Genomic DNA, 19,951 nt, shown 5'->3' with positions numbered 1-19,951 from the left:
GAAGCCCTTTTACTTCCAGTTGAGTATTCTTTGGTATGACGTCATACCATAAGGTAAAAAAGCTGACAGTTTCTTTGTAAAGAAATTATTGCGGTCTTTAAAATCATTAACACAACTCCAGACATATGTGTTTTTTTCTTTTCTTTTTGCATTCCAACCGTTGATAATTTTGGGACATTACATAAAAATATGCCTCAACAGCTTGGCGATTTGGGTCACTGCTATAATATCACACTGATTTACTTGAGCACCATGCTCCGCTGAAGTCTCGGAAAATTACAAAAAAAACCTGCTGTACCATGGTTTAATGATGATGTCAGACTGGCAAGACAACAAAGAAGAAAAGCTGAAAGGAAATGGCGATAAACTAACCAGGACTCTGGCCTACGTTACTTTAAAGCACTAAGGAAATGGGCAACTCATGTTATGAGCGAAGCTAAGTCTTCCCTTTATTAAAGAAAACAGTTGAAATCAAGGCAAACCTTTTTTCACAGCATGTTACCCTATTAGTATTACTGGTAATAATTACAAATTAGGGGAGTGCGTTCGATTGGGCGGGAGGAGGGGTGGGGTGGTGGGTAGTGAGTGGTAGTGGGAAGGGGGTGCAAAACCTGATGAGCTTGTAATATGGAGAAATCAAAATCAAACACTTTTATCAGTACGAATATCAGCAACTGTCTTTGTCAGCGTTATTGTTTATCCTCCCACTTTACAATTCGTTACCACTTCATTTTTCCTCAAAAGTGCAAGAGCATACTGTACTTTTTACATTTACTTGGCTAAACCTCTAAGTAAAGTACATGTAAGTAACAACAGGTCAAACACTGACTATTATCCTCAGAATTTTCCTTTGGACTCTAGGATGGTCAATAAAATTGGCTAAAAATTGGGATACAGAAAAATGAAAGTTATCTGAAAAGTTTAAGCGTCGAGTATCACTTTAAACCCTTGTTGCGTGACACTAGGCTAACACGACTCACTTCATTTAACGCACCCGGAATTAGTGAGATGAAAAGGTCAACGTTTCACTGTTCAACTTCTTGTATATGTTTCAAAAATTGTGACAAACAAGAGCAACTACAACGCTGTAAATAGCTTTTAAAAGCGAAAAGATGTAATTTGTAATAGAATTAAATATGTTCGATGTATAAAGCTGATCTTGACTGAATCCATAAAAACAAATACAGTGCGCTGAACGCATTGTTAACATAATATCTACATATCCGATTTTCTTAGAATGGAATTTTTCCCATATAAAAAAAACTCATTTGAACACTGCGAGAAAAACTATAAACAAACTTGTAGTAACCAGAAAATCGCCTACGTTTCATGTGTGAACGAGTGTCACAAAATAGATACCAGCTCCCGAGTGAGAAAAACTGAACAAATGAGATCGAGGCAAAATGTGCCAGACCGGTCTAAGATGGCGTCCACACCGTGAAATCGCCTGGCATATAGAACGGTTACTACTCCATGAACGGTACACAATTAGATCTTAGCGCTGCCTTCGACACTGTAGATCATGAGATCTTGATAAGGGGCCCTTTATACTAAATTTGGCGTACGCGGAAAGTTCTTCAGCTGGCTAAAGTCCTACCTTACCGATCGGAGCCATCTTGTTTTACTGAATGGTGCTACCTCCGGAAAGTTAAGCTTGAGTTTTGGTGTTCCACAGGGTTCCTGTTTGGGGCCCTTACTCTTTGTCGTCTACGCTTCCAAGTTGTTCGATCTTATTTGAGTCACTTTTACCTGAAGTTCACTGTTTTGATGATGACTCTCGGTTATATCTGTCATTTAAACCTGGTGATGCCAAAACACAAGACAAAGCGGTTGCAGCTATGGAGAATTGTATACGTGATCTTAGAACATGGTAGCCTGAAATTCATCCGATTGCTTCGAGTCGTTTTCTCCTCTCAACAACGTCTGAATCGACCGGCCGTTAAGGCCTTCCAGTGACGTCACTCACTACCCGAAAACCGGGTAGTGATTTTGATTGGTTGATTGTCTAAACATTCGCATAATTATGTATAATTATGAGAAATTTTAGCGGGACCGCATCCCTGGCATTCTTTCCTCTGGTTCAAACACTTCGACAAGCTTAATCTTTATCTCAAACAGCAAAATTTCCCTTGTCTTCGAAACTGAAATGCTAAATTGAACTTCGAATGAAGAATCATTGCGGAGAGTCGGTAGGTTTTTCATTTAGAGCCGCTTTGTGGTTTCGGCGGCTGGTGGTTTTGTTTACGCGAAGTTTTCTGGGTTCAATATTATAATTTGACCTTCTTGCTATTTTTACCGTCAAGTGTTATGATTCTGTTACCTTTTCTTTCTTGTTTCCTTGTTTTTTTCTTCGTTAAGGACCAAATAGCTTCTTTTCAATTAAAGCAAATCATTGTGTTTTTGAACTAAGTGTTCCGTGTGTTTGTTTATTTCATTGCGTGATTGCGAGCGACCGAGTTTGATTCAGATTATAGAATTCAGCACAACCAGTTCAGAGTTGTACTGCATGCAGTTTATAGTTTGAACGTTAAACATGAACTGCTATCGAAAACAATAAAGCAATTCTGTATCATGCAGACATTTCCAAACGATATTTCTCTGTTTGCCACTTGAAAATCGTGATTTACTTTTTGCATGAATTAAAGCAAAGGTCAAGGAGTAGTGACGTCACTGGACGGCATTAACGGCCGCTCGATTCAGACGTTACTGAGGGAGTAAATAACGACTCGAAGTAATCGGATGAAATTCAGGCTAAGAACATGGATGCTTCGAGATAAATTGAAGATAAATGATGACAAGACTGAGGTTATAATCATTGGTTCCAAATAACAACTTTCCAAGCTCAACGAATGCTCAATACAGGTCGGCAGCACTGAAGAACAGTGAGAAACCTAGGCTCCTCAGTTTGACTCGAACTTGTCAATGTCGACGCATATTAACAAATTGTGCAGTACCGCCTGAAATAGGAAATATTTGGAATTGGGAGACGTAAAAGAAAATTAATGAGAATTCACTAATGGAAAATTGTAGCTCAATTCAAGACTAGGATGGAGACTGATGTTAGTGCGAGACAAGATCTGTGTCAGACAGGTAGGCAGTCGTGTCATCAGCGTACAGCCGCAATGAGACATTGGGAACGCAGAAATTTAAGTCATTAATGAATATGTTGAACAGCAACGACCCCAATAGTGAACCTTGAGGAACGCCAGATTTAACTGTTTTGAAGTTAGAGCATACGCCTTCTAATCTGACACATTGTTGACGACCTAGCAGGTAGGTGGACATCAGTTCCAAGGCATGAGGAGAAAAGCCATAGGCCTTCAACTTCGCGAGCAGAAGGCTGTGGTTTATGGCATCAAACGCTTTGCTCAAGTCCACAGCGACCGCCGCTACAGCTTCCTTGTTATCAATACTGTTCCTCCAATATTTATCATTTTTAGCAATGCAGTGCGGCAAGAGTGAGTTTTCATAAATCCAGATAAGTTTGAGGACAAAACGCTATGAAATGCATTCCAAGTTTGGTCGTAAATAACTTTCTCAAATACCTTCGATAGCGAAGTTAATATTGAGACAGGGCGGTAGTTTGCTTTGTCTGTGTCAATCCCCCGTTTAAAGACAGGAGTAAGGCGCGCTTGCTTCCATTCAGACGGCAATGAGCGATTCAGAATACAGAAGTTAATCAACTTAGTCACCTCTTCGGCAAGAACTGGGGATCCGAAACGCAAGATTCGTGGTGAAATGCCGTCTACCCCAACTGCCTTTCTCGGATTAAGGTGGTCTAAGATGTTACGGATATATGAAGTACTAACTGGGGAGTAATTAAACTCACTTGAGAAACGTAGATTGTTTATTGCCTTGATACTAGGATGGTCAGTGTAGTCAGTGTCAGATCTATGCTCTAACTGAATAATATTGGCAAAGTAATCACTAAAGACTTCGGCCACACACCCAGGGTCAGAAACAACACTACTGCCCTCAACGAGGATGACGCCTTGTATGTTTTTACCAGAACTAGTTGGCAAAAGGGGCTTCATTTTTCTCCAAAATTCGCCCGGATGTCTAGCACTCAAGGAAGCATCACAGTAGAACCTTTTCAAGGCGTTGCGCTTTAGCGACGTAACCTTGTTACGTTGCCGCTTGTAGTCATACCAAGAAGTAGATGTAGGATTCCGCTTGTGGCGCTTGAATAATTTGTTTCGGAGCGATCTTTAGGGGCACGTGCTGGTCAAGAACATCTTTGAAAAGTGTTCGCCAATGAGCCCATACATCATCGGCATTGTCGAATGTGTAGGCCGAAGACCATGGGACCCTTTTTAAGTCAGCCAAAAAGTCAGGCAAGTTAAAATTCTTCATACTCCTAAACTCAATCAAGCGCGGCTTTGGCCTTGAATTCTTATTTTTTCGCACTGTAAAGATTAAGTCGTGATCGCTCAGTCCAAGGTGTAAAGAACCACTTGTAGCATAACATTCCGCGTGACTAGTTAACAAAACATCGATGAGACTTTTGGATGTTTTAGTTACTCTTGTTGGATTATCGATTCGGTTTGAGAAACAAAATCGATTACAAAAGTCAACCAGCCTTGTTTCAGGAAAACGGCTTTCATCTCTATTCTCATACATGTCCATATTGAAGTCTCCGAGTAAAAGAAGCTCCTTTCTGGTGTTATACATATTTTCGGTAGCTGTTGATGGAGAGGCGAGAAAATCAGATTCCTTGCACTTAGTTGGACTTCTATAACAAGCACACACTATAAAGCGACTGTTATTAGAGTCCTTGACATCCAAACAAATGGATTCAATATCGCTACTTTCTAGTTTTAACCGTCGATACGCCGAGAGGTCATTCCTGATATAGGCAAGCAGACCTCCAGCCCCCTTCTTACGATCTTTGCGAATAGTGCGAAATCCTGGGTGTGAAACCAAATGCGATGAGACAGTACTGTCGATCTTTGTTTCGACTAGAAACAGAATATCAAATGTATTTCTATTTAGCAACTCTTTGACCTCATCGATTTTGTTAACTACGCTGTTAATGTTTAAGTAACCGATCTTGATATTGAACTTATAGTAGCCACTTATGTTCGATTGGTACCAGTCCAAAGAGTCGCAATCGTTGTCTTGGAGTTCGTCATACTGGCTGCCTCCCTTACTTCTATTTAGCTCTGTATCCGAGTCAAAAAAGGAATCAGATAGCGGCGGAAGTGCACATCGAGTGCAACTCCAAACGTTAACATCTAATTTCAATTTTCCTGCTTCACATCTGTAATGAAAAGATCCAGAACATAGATTGCACGTCAATTCCTTTTGGTTTAGCCGTATAGTTTTATTGCATGTTAAACAACTCTTCTTGACTGCAATATTTTGCACTGACTTTTTCCTTCCAGTTTTTGCGTCATCAGGACCGGGATTTGTTTCAACGTCGCCGGCGAGAACGAGACGATCTGTGGCAACCGAGTTGGGGTAGTAAGAATGACTTTGTTTAGATCTTTTGATCTTCCTGGTGATTTTTGTTCTTATTTTACACTTTGTGATTAACTGTGTCGGGGGTGGCAGGAATTCCTGGCTGGTTTCCCATTAAGTGTCAATACCAGAAGGCGAGACCACAGTATGAATATTCCACAGTGCCTGATTCGAGCTTCCATAAAAGAATGAAGTGTTAAGACTGTTAAGCCTACCGTCATGGAGCCTTCCATTCTTATGTAAAATCCATCCAAGTAAAGAAGACAATGGATCATTAGAGAAGAATTCGGCGCTATTGTTAAAGGCCCGGTCGAATACGACATCAAGATACGAAGTTACCGCCGATCGAGAACCAAAAACTCCATCTGTAGACGTAAATAGCGACTCTGATGTAGTGAAAATTTCCCCAGTTATGTGTCTAAACTTTAGGAATGAGCCGACGTACGTGTGGTTGGTATAAATTCGCCCAACGAATAGTAAAAAGGGCAAAAACACAGAGACCAAAAAGACGTGGCTGCTCATTATAAATGCTCATAGAAAATTAGTACACTGAATATCAAACGAACGATAAAATATTTATTTTTAGTAAATTCTACACAGCTTTCCATGAATACAAAAGCACTATCCTCTTAGTAGTAAAAAATGTAAGTAGTAAAAAAAAATTTAGTAAATCCTACACAGCTTTCCATGAATACAAAAGCACTATCCTCTTAGTAGTAAAAAATGTTGCTTGGGAAGAAAATTTCAACCTTCATGAAGGCATTTTAGTGCTTACCAGGATCGCACATCAATCAATAAGGCACCCTAAGTGTGAAACTCTTTTATGTCTTACAATACCCAACACTTTAAAAGTACCAATTCTCTTCCTTTTTCATTTTTTTCAAACCAAACTACAGGGTTTTACGAAATATATTTACGTACATTGATGGAAAGCAAAAATTACAATATTTGCGCGAAGTAAATAACTCCAACTTACTCTGACCTCGTAGGTATACTAAAATTACCAAATTAGACCGCATGTTACGGAATATACAGTCAAACCTGTATTAAGCGGTCACCCATGGGGAATGGCTAAGTGACCGCGGCTTAATGCAGGTTGACCGCTTAATACAGGTATCGTAAAATTCAACATCAGGATTAGTGGCAATGGCATTTTGTTTGATATTGATTATCTTTTGTATTTTTTAATTAAAAACACTCGTGTTGATGTTAAAAAACAGTAACTATAACAAAACAAAGAAAACAGAAACCAAGCGGAGTAAACGTAGTACACTTGTTCATCCAAAACTGTTCGTGAGGTCTTTTGTGCCTCAGATAATTTCTGAAACCAATTGTACAGTACTCTGCCACGGTCATTATTAAAGGAAACCGTGTTAACAGAGGAGCCAGTCATGGTTTAGAAGTGCCTTGTGAATATCACTCTGAAGGGGAAAATTTTTCGTGCAATTGGTTAAAAGAGAAGCTAGTTAAAGATCAATTTAATGTTCAATGTTGACACTACGGTTAAAAATAAGCGAACGTCACTGTTCAGACAGTTGATTTCGAGACATTTGTGGAAACAAGTTACACTTGTGATTTTCACTTTGCTGTACTTGACTCCCAGAATTTATTTTTTGTAAACAAAGTGACCGTTTAATACAGGTGAAAACAATAAAATCAGCACTTTGGGACCTTAGAAAGGGTGACCGCGTCCGCTTCATAGAGGTGACCGTGCAATGGAGGTCAAGTTTACAGTAAATAAGGGAAGCTATTTCCGGGACTTTCACAGGTGGCCGCTTAATAGAGGTTGACTGCTTAATAGAGGTTTGACTGTACAACGTTTACCTAAGCTAAACTAGGGAAAATGTACCATAACATGAATATTGAGCCTGGTTAACAGCTCCACACTTTCTTGGCAAAATATTTGAAACTGAGCAGACTAAGAAAACCTTTCGATATGCATCCCTTTGGAAGTGTGTGTGTTAACTCTAATATGGCAATATCCTCAGGTTGCCTGGATGGGTATTAGACAGAGTAATGAGTCTCTTGTTTACTGAGTGTTTTTAGAGGTCCAACGTCTCGAATACGACGTCAATTTGCTCTCCGTGAAGTTGGTTAAGAAGAGCGATACTGGATGATGTACTCAGGGTAGAGCTGATTTTTGTCAAAGACGACAAAGATGGTTGGATTCGACTCATCATCCACACAGGAGTCGTACAGGTCGCTGGTGGGATTTGATGGTTCCTTCCGCGGTGGTGTCGGATAACTGGATTCGCCCTCTGTATACGAACCTGCAAGAACTTTAGCTAAGAACATGAATCGAGACTTATTGCCATCTTCTGTTGTGTAGATGTGACTGTAGGATGCTTTCACTGCAAAGTAGCTTCCTTTACCATACGCAGTCGCGTTCTTGCCGTTTAGACGCCAATCAAAGTTGTTCTTGCAGATGGCCTCCACGGAGCTTGGACTGGTTCCGTGGAACAATCTTTTCTCATTTACCTTGCGCTGATCACCTTTAGCTTTTTCTATCATGTTTTCTTTTTTCCTGGAAAGATAGTCATTCAATGATTGTTTGTCCTGAAGGACAGATGTTTAAAGTTTTAATTAGAATCGGGTTCCGCGCTAAATAATCCAGTGCTTTAAATTTTTAAGGCACCATAGCAACCACATATTGTCATTGATTATCATCAGCTGTTCGGACTTTTTTCTTTGCGCAATTCAATGTTTGGAGACTATTCAACTTTTAAGGAAGGGTTGCTCAAAAAACTACGATCCCCTCCGTCATGAAGTGTAGACTAAATTGTAAAAGATTAAAATTTTTAAAGATTAAAAAGAACTTCCTGACCTTTCGATATTTACCTCTAACTTGGCCGTGTATCATACATTTCGGAGGCATACCAATCTTTTACAGCGAAGGTGAAACTCACCACCCCTCCCCCCTCCCCCCTCCCCGTCGAATGAGAGAAGAGGGGGTAGAAGAATTCCATTACTTTTATCCTACGTTACCACTTAAAGTGGAGAGGGTGTGTGATATACATCTTTTGTGCTGCCGTAGGTTAAAAGTTACCTGCAATAGGTTTCCCACATGAACCGGTTCTGCACTCGGGAGATTTTCTCGATTTTCATTTCCCTTTTCATCGATTTTCTGAACAGCTGTTCCACCTCTTCAAATTCCTTCGAAAGTGTCGATAGCGAAATGTGTGTATATTGCTCACAGGGCACAGGGGACCAATGACTTGGAATATAGGAATCCGGCAGTCTCTTGTCCAATTCTTCCGCTTCAGTAGAATCTCCGCAAGAAGTCCTAAATAATGAGAGATAAAGGAAAAGACTGAGAGGGGCAGTTTCTTATAACTTTTTACTCGAGAAACGCCCGCTATTGCATCTATAACAACGTTAACTCTGGGTGCACCATCTAAACTGTCCCCGTTTTTGTAAAGACCGTGCATGATATGACTTGTTTTTTTAAAAGATATACAAATAGCAATTTAGAACGTGTAGTTGTCTGTCCAGATCTGTAGTTGATGCCTCATTCCCGCCGGAATCCCTTACCCACAGCAAAACAGGAAAAAAAATTAACAAAAACAACGAACAACAAACAAACAAATAAGCAATAGCGAATAAAACGGAGATACACAATTTCGGTCACCCACCTCTTTGTTAACAGTGGTCTCCTTCTTACTTGACGCATTGTGCCTGAATCCATATTACTTTGGCACATAGGTTTATCGTCGAATGTAATCAGGTAATCGAACACGCCAATTTTAAGAGAGTAACTTTCCTCTTTTTTTAGGTACTCAGCTTCTATTTCCTCTTGCTTTGTCCCGGACAATGGAAAAAAAAAAGAAAAGAAAATTAGACATTAAATAAACACATTTAAGTTCAGTGTTGAGTTTTTAAGGCATAGGCGAGAAAAGAAAAAAAATCAACAATAACCAAATGAAGCAAACAACCACAAAAATAATAAATGAAATTTAAAAAAACCGATCATCGTTTATGACATCACTGTTCTCAACAAAATATTTAACATGCAATGCTCGTAGTTTTATTTCAACTTGTTTATATGCTGAGTGTTTCTGTGTGTGTGTGTGTGTGTCTGTGTGTGTGTGCGTGTGTGTGTGTGTGTGTGTGTGTGTGTGTGTGTGAAGGGGGGGGAAGGATTTGAGGTCAGCTTAATCTTCCCCCTCTTGTACCTCGATGACTTTTTCCGTCTAAGCAGATAAAACTTCCACTTACCAGCGTTTCAGCGTACTTCTTCCATCCATCGTTGTCTTCCCAATACCAAACCCACTGTGTGGATGACTCGTTGTTCGGCTCCTGCCCGTAGGACGGTTCCAAGAGTCGGCGGAGTGATAACTTATCGTAGGAATGCGAGCTTATCGACATCTCCTCGAAGTTAACTGAGTGGCATGAGCTCAGGAAAGAGGCGCTATAAAAATAAAGTTATTGTTATTATCATCTTGCTAATAATAGTCTGAAAATAAAAATGACAAAAAATTACAATGTCTCTGGAAAGACTTTGAAATTTGGGGGTGAGTGTTGCCATGGAAACCCCTCGATATTAACGTTTTTGAGCGAAAGACTACCACTACATTCTATTTCTGATATTTCATAGTTTTTCAGGGAAGAACAAAAAACTATAGCTATCGGAAAAGTTCTAATAGCCTCGAAAACGCTTTAATTTACCAAACGGTCAAACTATGTTATCTTTCGTCCATATCAACGTAAGTTGAACTACTCGGTTAACATTGAAATGATCGATAACTGTACTCAAATTCCCACCACCCTTCAGTGCGAAGACCAAGTTAAATATCTTGGCGTCCTATTGGACAGCAATTTAAGTTGGAAATTTCAAATTAATAATGCTGCATTAAAAATAAGCAGAGCTGTTGGTGTTGTTGCCCGTCTTAGGCACTTCGTCCCACGTACAATCCTTTTAAATATTTATCAATCATTGATCTTGCCTTATCTGACATATGGTTTGGCGGCTTGGGGTCAAGCTGCCAAAACCCATTTACAAAAAATTCTCGTGCTTCAAAAATGAGTCCTTCGTTTAATGTACTTTTCTGAACCTAGAGCCCATGCTGTGCCTTTATTTATTTCCTCGAAAATTCTACCCTTACAAATGTTATATGCTGAAAAAGTATCTTCTATAAGGTTTGACGTTTCGTGCATGAATGCTCCGTCTACCATCTGTGATTTCTTCACTAAAGCTAATTTAAAGCACAAGCATGAGACCAGGCTTTCTTCGTCTGGAAATTATTATGTCCAAACTTCAAGACTGAATCTAAATCAAGATTCTTTTTCCAGATTTGGAGCTAAACTTTGGAATGCAATTCCTAACGAATTTCGTCAACTCTCCAAAGGAGCTTTTAAAAAAAATTTTCATGACTTTTTGCTCTCGATAATGGAAGCAGAGGACGATTATGTTGAAGTGCCCATTCCCCTACAAAAAATGGCAAATTCTGCATCCTCGACTGAATGTAATAATAATCGATAGGTTCTGTTAGTAGTAAATTTGATTGTAATATCATTCTGTAAGACTATATATTTTTTAACTTTAGCTTGTTTTTCAGTAATTCTTATTTATCCACATAGTTTATTTAGTTACTTTACAATTATTATATTATCTGTTATGACTGCTGTAACCTTTCCTCTCCGCCCGCCTCGTCTAGCTTTTGCTATTTGCGGGTGGAGATGACAAAATGATGTGCATGAAATAAAGTATAGTGTGAGACCGAAAAAAAAATGGCTATTGCCAATCATTCTTTAGTACAAAATTCCTATTCTATCCAAACTATCTGAAGACTGGGTGAGCGACGCATTGGGCTTATAAATTAAGTGCACCGAACAAATCGATCTAAGCAATCCGCTTAGCAGAGTTCGTTAACAGTACTACTATTCCCAGTGCTCGCTCGCGTAACGCTGGCCTTAATTCTGACGAATTAGTAGCGAGAGATCTATCTCAGGAGTGTGTGTGCGTTTCTCCCTCGCTCGGGAGTGGCTTTCTCTATATAAATAAACATGTGTGTAAGCTAATTTGTCCAGTTTGGCCGCAAGGGCGGAAGGATTGGATTCATGCGCCCGTCGAAGCCCCTTGTGGGGTGGGGAGGGAGGGGTCTATACCCGTTTTGCTTTGGGGTTCGTTTGTTTAACCCTCCCTCGCCACCCCGTTTTTTCTCTTATCTTGGTCTAGTCCTATCGCCTTCTCGCCTGCGGACTCGCATGTCCCGTAACTCATCTCGTGAGTCCCAGGCTTTTGTTATGCGAGCGTCCACTGGGAATAGATTACTGTTAACAACATGCTCATCTTTCTAAGGGTTCATATTTTATGGTGTTGGGTACCCGAGGCAACCTTCCCCATGAGTTACCCTCACATTTTTTTGGAAACATTTAAACCGACCATCTACATTAATAGGACGAATTCGTCTCAGGGGGCGTTGACAACTCGGGTTAACGAATTGTCTCGCCTCCGCATGTAGGGTAACCAAATCAGGTGGGACAACGTTTTCTCATGTAAACCCCTTCGGTTCGGCTGCCCGAGACGAAACGACTCAAATTGTTTCGATCTTTTCCAATATCTAACCTGCCTGGCTGCTACGAGAGAGACTGGTGAGCTGACAGCTGTTACAACTCAGAACTCCATACAAATGCTCCGTAAAGTTCTCTTGAGGGGAAGAGTTGTCTAGAGTATCCGAGACCAAATAAGGAGGGTCTTAATGCTTTCTTACCTAATTGCAGTGTCCTCAAGGACTACGTTAACTTCCAAATTTTCCACCTTGCAATAAAGCCTTTCCAAAACATCATTGTCAAATGGGCCGAAATCATCCCAGAAAGGGGAATCTTCTTCTTTGAACTGCCAACGGTAAGGTGCGGACGCACTACTAAAGTGATCGATTGAAGTGGCTATTTTGAAAAGGGCGTAAATGAAAATGGCTTTATATTAAAATTCAATTGAAGACATCCAAAATTATTGACAGCTGATTGATCTCACAATAAATCGATCAATCGACTATATGAACCAAAACAATTTTGGCAGTCCGTCAGTTACAAAATGAACCCTCTAAGGTCGTGATCGTGACGGTGACACTGACAAAAGGTTACACCTGTACCTTTGATGGCTAAACAGAAAGTCTGTGAGACACGTCGATTAAAGTTGTAAATTAGCAGACTCTAGCATAGTAATACTATTCTCAAAAGACTCCTAAAAATATTATAAATGGGAATGTTTGTAACTCTTTGATCAGGTTAAAGCTTAAAGCAAATCTAGCTCGCTTTAAATAGCTGAAACTAAACGAATGCTCTTAATCTTCGTGGCATTATCATATGCAAGTGCTTTCACCGTTCAATGACCGGACCAAGGATCTTTGTCCTAAAATGTTTGAGGAGATTAACTGCGTAGAATGTTTTTTAACTATCAACATGCTTATGCCTCAAAATATTCTACGATATACGTTCCACTGGTGTTGCGTCGGTGGGGGTATAACCGTGAGACCATTCGCTCTGACGAAAGGCTAACGCTCGAAACGTCACCTTCATAATCTCTTTAAGGTGGTTAATTCACGTTATCAACTGAGTTGATGAAACCACATTATCTTGTGATACCTTTTTTACGTCGATTACGAAGTTTATTTCTTCCTTGTTTTGATCTTGTTCCTTCAGTATCTGCAGATTTACCTGGGAAGGAAAATGTTTAGCTGAGCTGCAAGGCACGGGTAAATGCCAACGAGTGAAAAAAATAAATTAGAGATGATTTTTGATGATGAAAACTCCACTGAAGGAATAGACAGTGGAGTTGAAAGCGATCTGGACCGGCAGCTAGAAAGTTAGAAAGGAGCATCGAGGTGAGAAGTCAATAAAGACCATCGCGAAAGGGTCACCATCAAAGAGAGATGCGAAGATGTTCACCTCCGGTTGCCTTTTTGCGTTTGATTTCTCTTGCAGTTCTTGAACTTTCATCAAAAATTGATATGTGGGACTCTGAAAATCAGTAATTTACGCTAAGAGTATGTTTTTAGCTACGAGATACGATGCGATCCAAAACTAGCGAGAATTTGACGCGTGGCGATCATCTGTTCTTTTGCCATGGAGAGATGCTTCTTTGGTTGCGTGCGATTCGGTGGCGATTTGGCGATTTAGTTTAGTATCGCTTTTTCATTTGGTTAATTCTGAATAACAAACGGAATATGAACATTGTACATTTGATATTTTTAGCGAAGGAGAAGTTGAAGATGATTAGCGGTCGGAGGAGGCTAGCCCTTCCACTGAGAGGCCCGCGGCTCCTGGTGAGAGAAATATTTTCGACCGGCAAAAAATTAGCATAGCAAGTATAATTTCCGAATTCGTATATCAATGAATAACGCGAATTTGTTAGGATATCAGTATATGAATGTTGAGAATAATTGATTTGTTCTTTGAAAATTATATTTTTGTTTGAATATATAGTTGCTGGCCCCTCTGCTCCTTCTCCTGCTGCCTTTGCTAACCACTTTAACAGTCAAATTCATTACACAAGCTTGAACAACTTCTATGACCTAGCACCAGACTGGGTCAAGAATCACCCTACTGAAAAGATACAATGTATAGGCAGAAAGTCGTTGTGGAGTTCCTCGGAGTTCTATCTTCAGACCCCTTTTATGCTCTCTATTCATCGACAAGAGCAATTTGTATCCTTAGTTTGTCTTAGTTTGAATTTGTTGGTGTTCACTAATGGAACTAGTGTAATTATGTTTATCTTGCACATGGAAATGTGCAAACTTTCAAAAAGGTTCGAAATGAATATGTTTTCTTAAAGTCTATTTTATCCAGTGTAGATAAAATTTGCCGGTTTTTAATTGACTCACGTATCTTATCACAAAAAAAAGTCAATACCTGCTTCTCTTCGACTCTGAGCTGTATTACTTGTTTCACGCGCCTCCTCATCTCTTTTGTCTGCAGAAGAAATCAAACAAAAAAAGTCTATTTTATCCAGTGTAGATAAAATTTGCCGGTATGTAATTGACTCACGTAACTTATCACAATCACGTATCATCCACTTATCATCCACAAATAAGCCATTCAATCAGTCAGAAACTTCCAGATCTTGTCTTCTTCAAAAGAAAGAAACCTTGATTTATTTTTGCAGCTGCTTTTTTTCAACCTTATTTTTGAAAAATTAATTCGTGAAAGAAAAACAGAAAATTGAATTCACTAATAAATGAATATTCATCGACAGAGTAGTTGAGTTAGTATATTTTATCTTATCACTCACCACGACCAACAGCATACCCGAGGCCAAAACTTGGAAGGATCGACACTAACACGCCAACTGTTGTAGCTATAGGAAGTGATGAAATAAGATAATATAAATATCCACTGTGTCACAGTCTAGAGCTTAAAAAATTAAGGGTTGCAGATATCCGAAAACTTACGCTGAAACTGGTTCCTTTTTTTAAAAAAAAAAAATTTCAATGAGGGGGTGAAAGGGGTTTTTGAGTGATATGGGATTAAGTGTTTTTAATTTTCATGAAAGGTGAAAACACGCCATTAAAATTCATGAAATGTGAATGGTTTGCTCGTCGCTATACGTGATCTTTAAAATCTTTTATCAGATATTCGTGATTTTCAACTAATTTTTTTCGTGAAAATAGATGGTAAGTTGCAGCTGAAGAAAAATTTTACACTGAAGCCAGTGGAGCTTCAAATGAACTTGTTTAAAAGGTCCTAAAGGACTTAAAGTCGTTCCCTTATATGTGCTAAATGACCTAGCCTGCGAGAGCAGACACCTTTACGGCTCTTGTTTCACCCGCCGAGGAAAGAGAGCTTAAGATCCCCAGCTGTGAAGCAATTTCCATGTCGTCAGTATTTTTCAAACAATCATAATTCAGCTCTTATTTTTGTGGAGCTAACACGCGTGGGATTTTCAAGGGGATCTCGGGTGCAATGGCCGACAGTGGATGAGCAATTTATTTAAATTAGAGGGAGTAATAAATTATGTAGATCCCATGGCAGGTTTCTTGGAAGGTAACGAACGAATTCGAACACCCATAAAAAGTTAGCATTCTTCCCTTAAAGTTTCATCATTGAGTACAGTGATTTGAAAGCTGAGTCCGAAAAGTGTGGTCTACGATCCCCGATTGAAATAAAATTCTGTAAGAAAAGTCCGCAGAAGGGAGCAAAGCTTATGTATTAAACAACGACGACAATAATGATGAAAAGAATTTTCGGGGAAAAACGGTCAAAGCCAAGTCAAAGTTCATCTAAGTTTCCCTTAGACCTATTTTTTGGATGGTAAATAAGACAAGGGAAGGCTAAAAGGGATATTTTTTTAGTACTTTCCGTCAGCATTAGTTATCATCAGTTTACCCTCACCTACATTGTAGGTTCACCAGACTTCTGTTGCTTCTCTGCACTAGCAAGTGAGAATCATTCTCTCTTGGCACTAGCTGATATGTGAGAGGCTCAAAAAGCAAAACATCGACCCTACTATTGACTCAGGTCTAGCCATCCATTGTCCTTTTGCTTCGAAAATTTCCGTGAAACGTGAACACGGAATTTTTTAAAATTAACATCACCATGATGCGTTATTTTTACCTTTTAAAGTCCGTGAAACGTGCGTAGAACCCCCCTCTCCCACCCCTCCATCATTACCCCCCTCTTCAATGACAAGTTTTTTAACGGCTGTTGGGAAGTGGGAGAGGGGAAGTGCGGGGAGTATTTCCCTCTAGGGGGGAAAACTCGGGGGGAAATTCGTTCACTGAGCGTTACCCAAAAAATCATGAAGGCTCTCCAAACTAGTTCCCAGGAGGGGGAAATAAAGGCAATTTACATGCGGGAAGAGGTTTTCGAAGTCTTCACTCGCCTGAAGGAATAACACGATAAACCTCTTTAGCTAGTTCGCTTTGTTATCCTACTGTAGGTCTCAGGGGAATTTCTCTTTTTGTCGTTTTACATACATATACACGTGAAAAAGACGAAATTTAAAAGAAACAATTCTCGAGAGTATTATCATGTGACCTACATTGGGAAAACACCTCTTCCCTCGTCTCGTGTAATCCGAAAGCTAAGCTGGTAATTATATCCACCAGTTGCTGTTTTAGAAAACCTTAGCAATTGCAATTAAGTTAAGAAAAAAAAAGCATTCCATACGACACATTTTTTCAAGGCAATGGAACCATGATCATTATAAATTTTCATGTGCATAATTGTAATCAATGATTGTTCTTGCATTTTGACCTACCTATTCCGAGACCTAGCGCGGACGACATCCTTTTCAATCAATTGACAGTAGATCCCTTTTATAGAGCAGTGACCAAAATCCTGAAAACGTACACAAACAATTAAAACTGAAAGTTTGGGTAAATTAAAGATGATGAAACAATTTGATGCGATTACGTAGGACATAAGGGAAAAACCCTTTCTAAAGGGCTCTGTTGTGACTATTCTCTTCGCAAGCAGCCAAAGTTGTCAATGTTTTCAGTTTTTCATAGCTGCTTTTACTAGCTTTCAGAAAATTGATAAATAAACAAATGAATGAATGTGTAAAGAGGGTGTAATGACTCAAAGAATCATGCGAACAAAACATTCCCGTCATCAATTGATTCCCAGAAATCCCTCCTTTGTTGACGTTGTTACGGCGAAAATGTATTTAGAAAAAGCAGCAGAATAAAAAGAAAAATACAGCAAGTGGGAAAAGATTCAATATTAAAGGTCGCAATGTAGCGGCATAATTTCGTGGATCCGTTGACTACTTTGTGTAGCTGATAGAGTCTATTTTGTCTCTAAATGTGTAAGCACTGTTAGAATTACGAAATACGGGACGATTGTCAGTCTGCAGGAAATGTGTGACATGCCATGCAATGCAAAGCAATGTTTTTATCCGTTTGTTTCTCCTCTTTTCTTAGCCTCTGGTGATTACAATTAGTGTTGTACTTCTTCGGTTTTTAGATGCAGTCTGAATAGAGTATAAAGATGCTTCGGAGGCAATCATTTGCGGGTAACTTCCGCTCAACACTGAATTATGCAATTGAAAAATGCGGTGAGACGAAGCGACTGAGAAAATAAACCCTAAAATCGGCCACTAGCGGCGGAAAAATTGCAAGAAAAGCTGATGATAACGTACCTCACCGTATGGGTGCAGCTAAATCTTTGGGAAGCAGCCTAGGGCCGTTGCACAGTTAACACAGATTCGTTGTCTACGTGCTTTCCAGGAATCGAAGATGCACAAGTCGTTGTTGGTTTTTCGATTTTATATGCAGCTGACTAGTGTCTAGAGAGAGGTCATTATTTAACCAATGGTTAAAGCACAAATTCAGACGGATGTTTAAGGTCACGGGAAATTCCCCTTTATGAAAGCGGGGAATTTCATATATCCCATGATGCTTCGCGGCTAATTTTCTATCTTCTCTTCTCGGCTGAAAAAGCGTTTGAGGGCTTCGTTTGAGCTTTTCAACGAGCTGAATTTCAAGATAAAGCCCATCCAAGGTAAGTTTCAATATGCCCTGTGAACCTTTGGTGTCTGATTGATAATTAAAATGGTTCCTTTATCATTTCACGCATTATTGAGGGGGCCGTAAGGGGGGTCCGAAAACAGCAAAACCGCACAGAAATACGCCAAAAAACCGCAAACCGCATCGGATTTTTTCCCGAATACCGAAACCGCGCGTACATGTAGGCCACAATATGAAAGCTGACGTCAGCAAGACTTGTGATATATTCTGATAACATTGTGCGTTAGTATTAAACATACCATCATAACGCTGACGATATATTGTACTACACTATTAGTTTAATAACAGCACGGGACGGCGAAAAAAACATGACACATGGCTCAGTTAGCATTTTCTTCAAACGTTTATTGAAAAATTTGCTTTAAATTCTGCATTTTGGAACAAATTATAGCCACCGTATTGTTCATATGTATTTCTTCTATAAATAACAAAAGATCGTTCCTCAGATTTCAATCAACAACGGCCCCTACTAACATAGGGTGGTCTGCCTGTGGTCTTAGATTGGGTGACTGATTACTTTGAACGACCCTGTGCTAGTTGTGGAAAGCGGAATAAATGTTTCTTCTGGAATTGTGACCTTCTTGTCTCGTAAAGAGTTCACGTTCAGTGGAGAAGACGATTGTTAAAACGTACAGCTCTTCTGAAATTATCCCCTTCCTTTCCTTCTTCATAAAAGATTGCCACGCAATTAATTATTACGTCCTCTTCGTTCAGTTGCGGCCTCGACGACCTCAGATGCTATTGTCGCACATTGAATCAAAGCAACGAGAACACCAGGTTGTTCGGCTGTACGAGCTAACATCCGGCATGGAATTTCACGAAGTCGACGCATCATTGGCCAAAACGGTTAATCACATTAAGTATTAACTGGAAAAGGCCGTAATTGCAAACCACAGAGTTAAATTGTAAGCTGATATAATGAGCCCTGATGCTTTGTAAAACAAAACACTTGGCTCGCGCTTGCTAAACAACTGGATGCCAACCGTTCTAAAGAGTGTTATCACCGCAGACACTTTTTTTTTCACCGAAAACCGCGTCTTAAAGGTTGTAATAACCGCAAACCGCTTAGTGTTTTGAAACCGCAATACCGCGAGTTAAAATAAAAATTACCGCAAAACCGCACCAAAAATAACGCAAAACCGCATCACCGCAAACCCTTACGCCCCCCTCATTATTGCTCTCGGTTTAGGACTCTGTTAAACCATGGTGTTTCAACTCCTAAGTGAATACTTATTTAAATGGCCTACAATTATCGAAAATTGTCTTTATTTTAGTAAGGTTTTGCTCTAATGAATTATTCATATCGGCGGACAAGGGGTGCTTGATTTTAGTTCTACGCTCCGACCTCTTTCGACCTCGCGATTTTATGGGTAATATCGCATTTTCTGCCCTTTCTCCGATAGAATGCAAGTGGAAGGTGTCAATTTCTCTATGCTAAGTCTGTGCTCTTTTTTCGCTTATCGAAATACATATAGTAGCTCATGAAGGTATGATGAATGTGTAATTTCAATGGTTTCTAGTATTAAAACGTTTTTGTTTTAAATTGGTTTCTCATTGTGGCTTCCGGTCGCAAACGCGCGTGGCGAACTTGAAAAGTACAGGCCAGCAAATGTCACGGAATGGCATGCCGTAGGACCTCAACCGGCCTATAAAACCTTTTAGGATCTATTGTAGCGGAGTAGTGGGTGTTTTGGTATAAGTATTTTGCCATTTCTTTAATAACGCTTATTTATGTTCATGTTAATTGACAATGATGCTTAACTGGTGTTGTGTTACGACCAACATAAAGATGTCTTGTTGTTTTTATTGTTTTTATTTGAGCTATTCCCTTCATTTGAATTATATCTCCGATAGACGTCTTTTTGTTCTTTGATGATCTCGGTATTTTCGACTGCATAAGCCGAGCTTGTTGAGGTAATATCATGTACTGTCACTGTACAGTTAATATATTCACTGCATCGATGAATTATTGAACTGACAATGAGCGTCGTATGGCGCGCCATAGGGGACAAAAATACTTGTGT

General features: G+C 39.6%; 1 protein-coding gene across 1 annotated transcript; it reads right to left on the bottom strand.

The window, feature by feature from the left end:
- Nucleotides 1-6,016: 6,016 nt before the first annotated feature.
- On the bottom strand, nt 6,017-17,654 carry LOC140938107 (protein mono-ADP-ribosyltransferase PARP11-like). Its single transcript, XM_073387639.1, has 10 exons — nt 17,540-17,654; nt 16,658-16,737; nt 14,690-14,755; nt 14,311-14,370; nt 13,045-13,116; nt 12,171-12,345; nt 9,676-9,868; nt 9,093-9,256; nt 8,507-8,743; nt 6,017-7,984 (listed from the first exon to the last, which is right to left on the bottom strand). The coding sequence occupies exons 2-10, from the start codon at nt 16,683-16,685 to the stop codon at nt 7,555-7,557; spliced, it is 1,425 nt and encodes a 474-aa protein (XP_073243740.1). The 5' UTR covers nt 16,686-16,737; nt 17,540-17,654; the 3' UTR covers nt 6,017-7,554.
- Nucleotides 17,655-19,951: the final 2,297 nt, after the last annotated feature.

Source organism: Porites lutea, chromosome 1 (genome assembly GCF_958299795.1).
Source record: "Porites lutea chromosome 1, jaPorLute2.1, whole genome shotgun sequence".
NCBI lineage: Eukaryota > Metazoa > Cnidaria > Anthozoa > Scleractinia > Poritidae > Porites > Porites lutea.
The sequence above is the reverse complement of the archived record's forward strand: the minus strand, read 5'-3'. Positions and strand labels throughout refer to the sequence as shown.

What these genes read in the sequence shown, in the direction of transcription:
- LOC140938107 (XM_073387639.1), bottom strand. Translation starts at nt 16,685, where the DNA reads ATGTCGTCCGCGCTAGGTCTCGGAATAG. An exon ending in CTTGAGGACACTGCAATTAG is followed by an intron (nt 9,869 to 12,170) that starts GTAAGAAAGCAT and finishes TTATTTTTATAG; the next exon opens with CGCCTCTTTCCTGAGCTCAT. An exon ending in AGAAGTACGCTGAAACGCTG is followed by an intron (nt 9,257 to 9,675) that starts GTAAGTGGAAGT and finishes TCCGGGACAAAG; the next exon opens with CAAGAGGAAATAGAAGCTGA.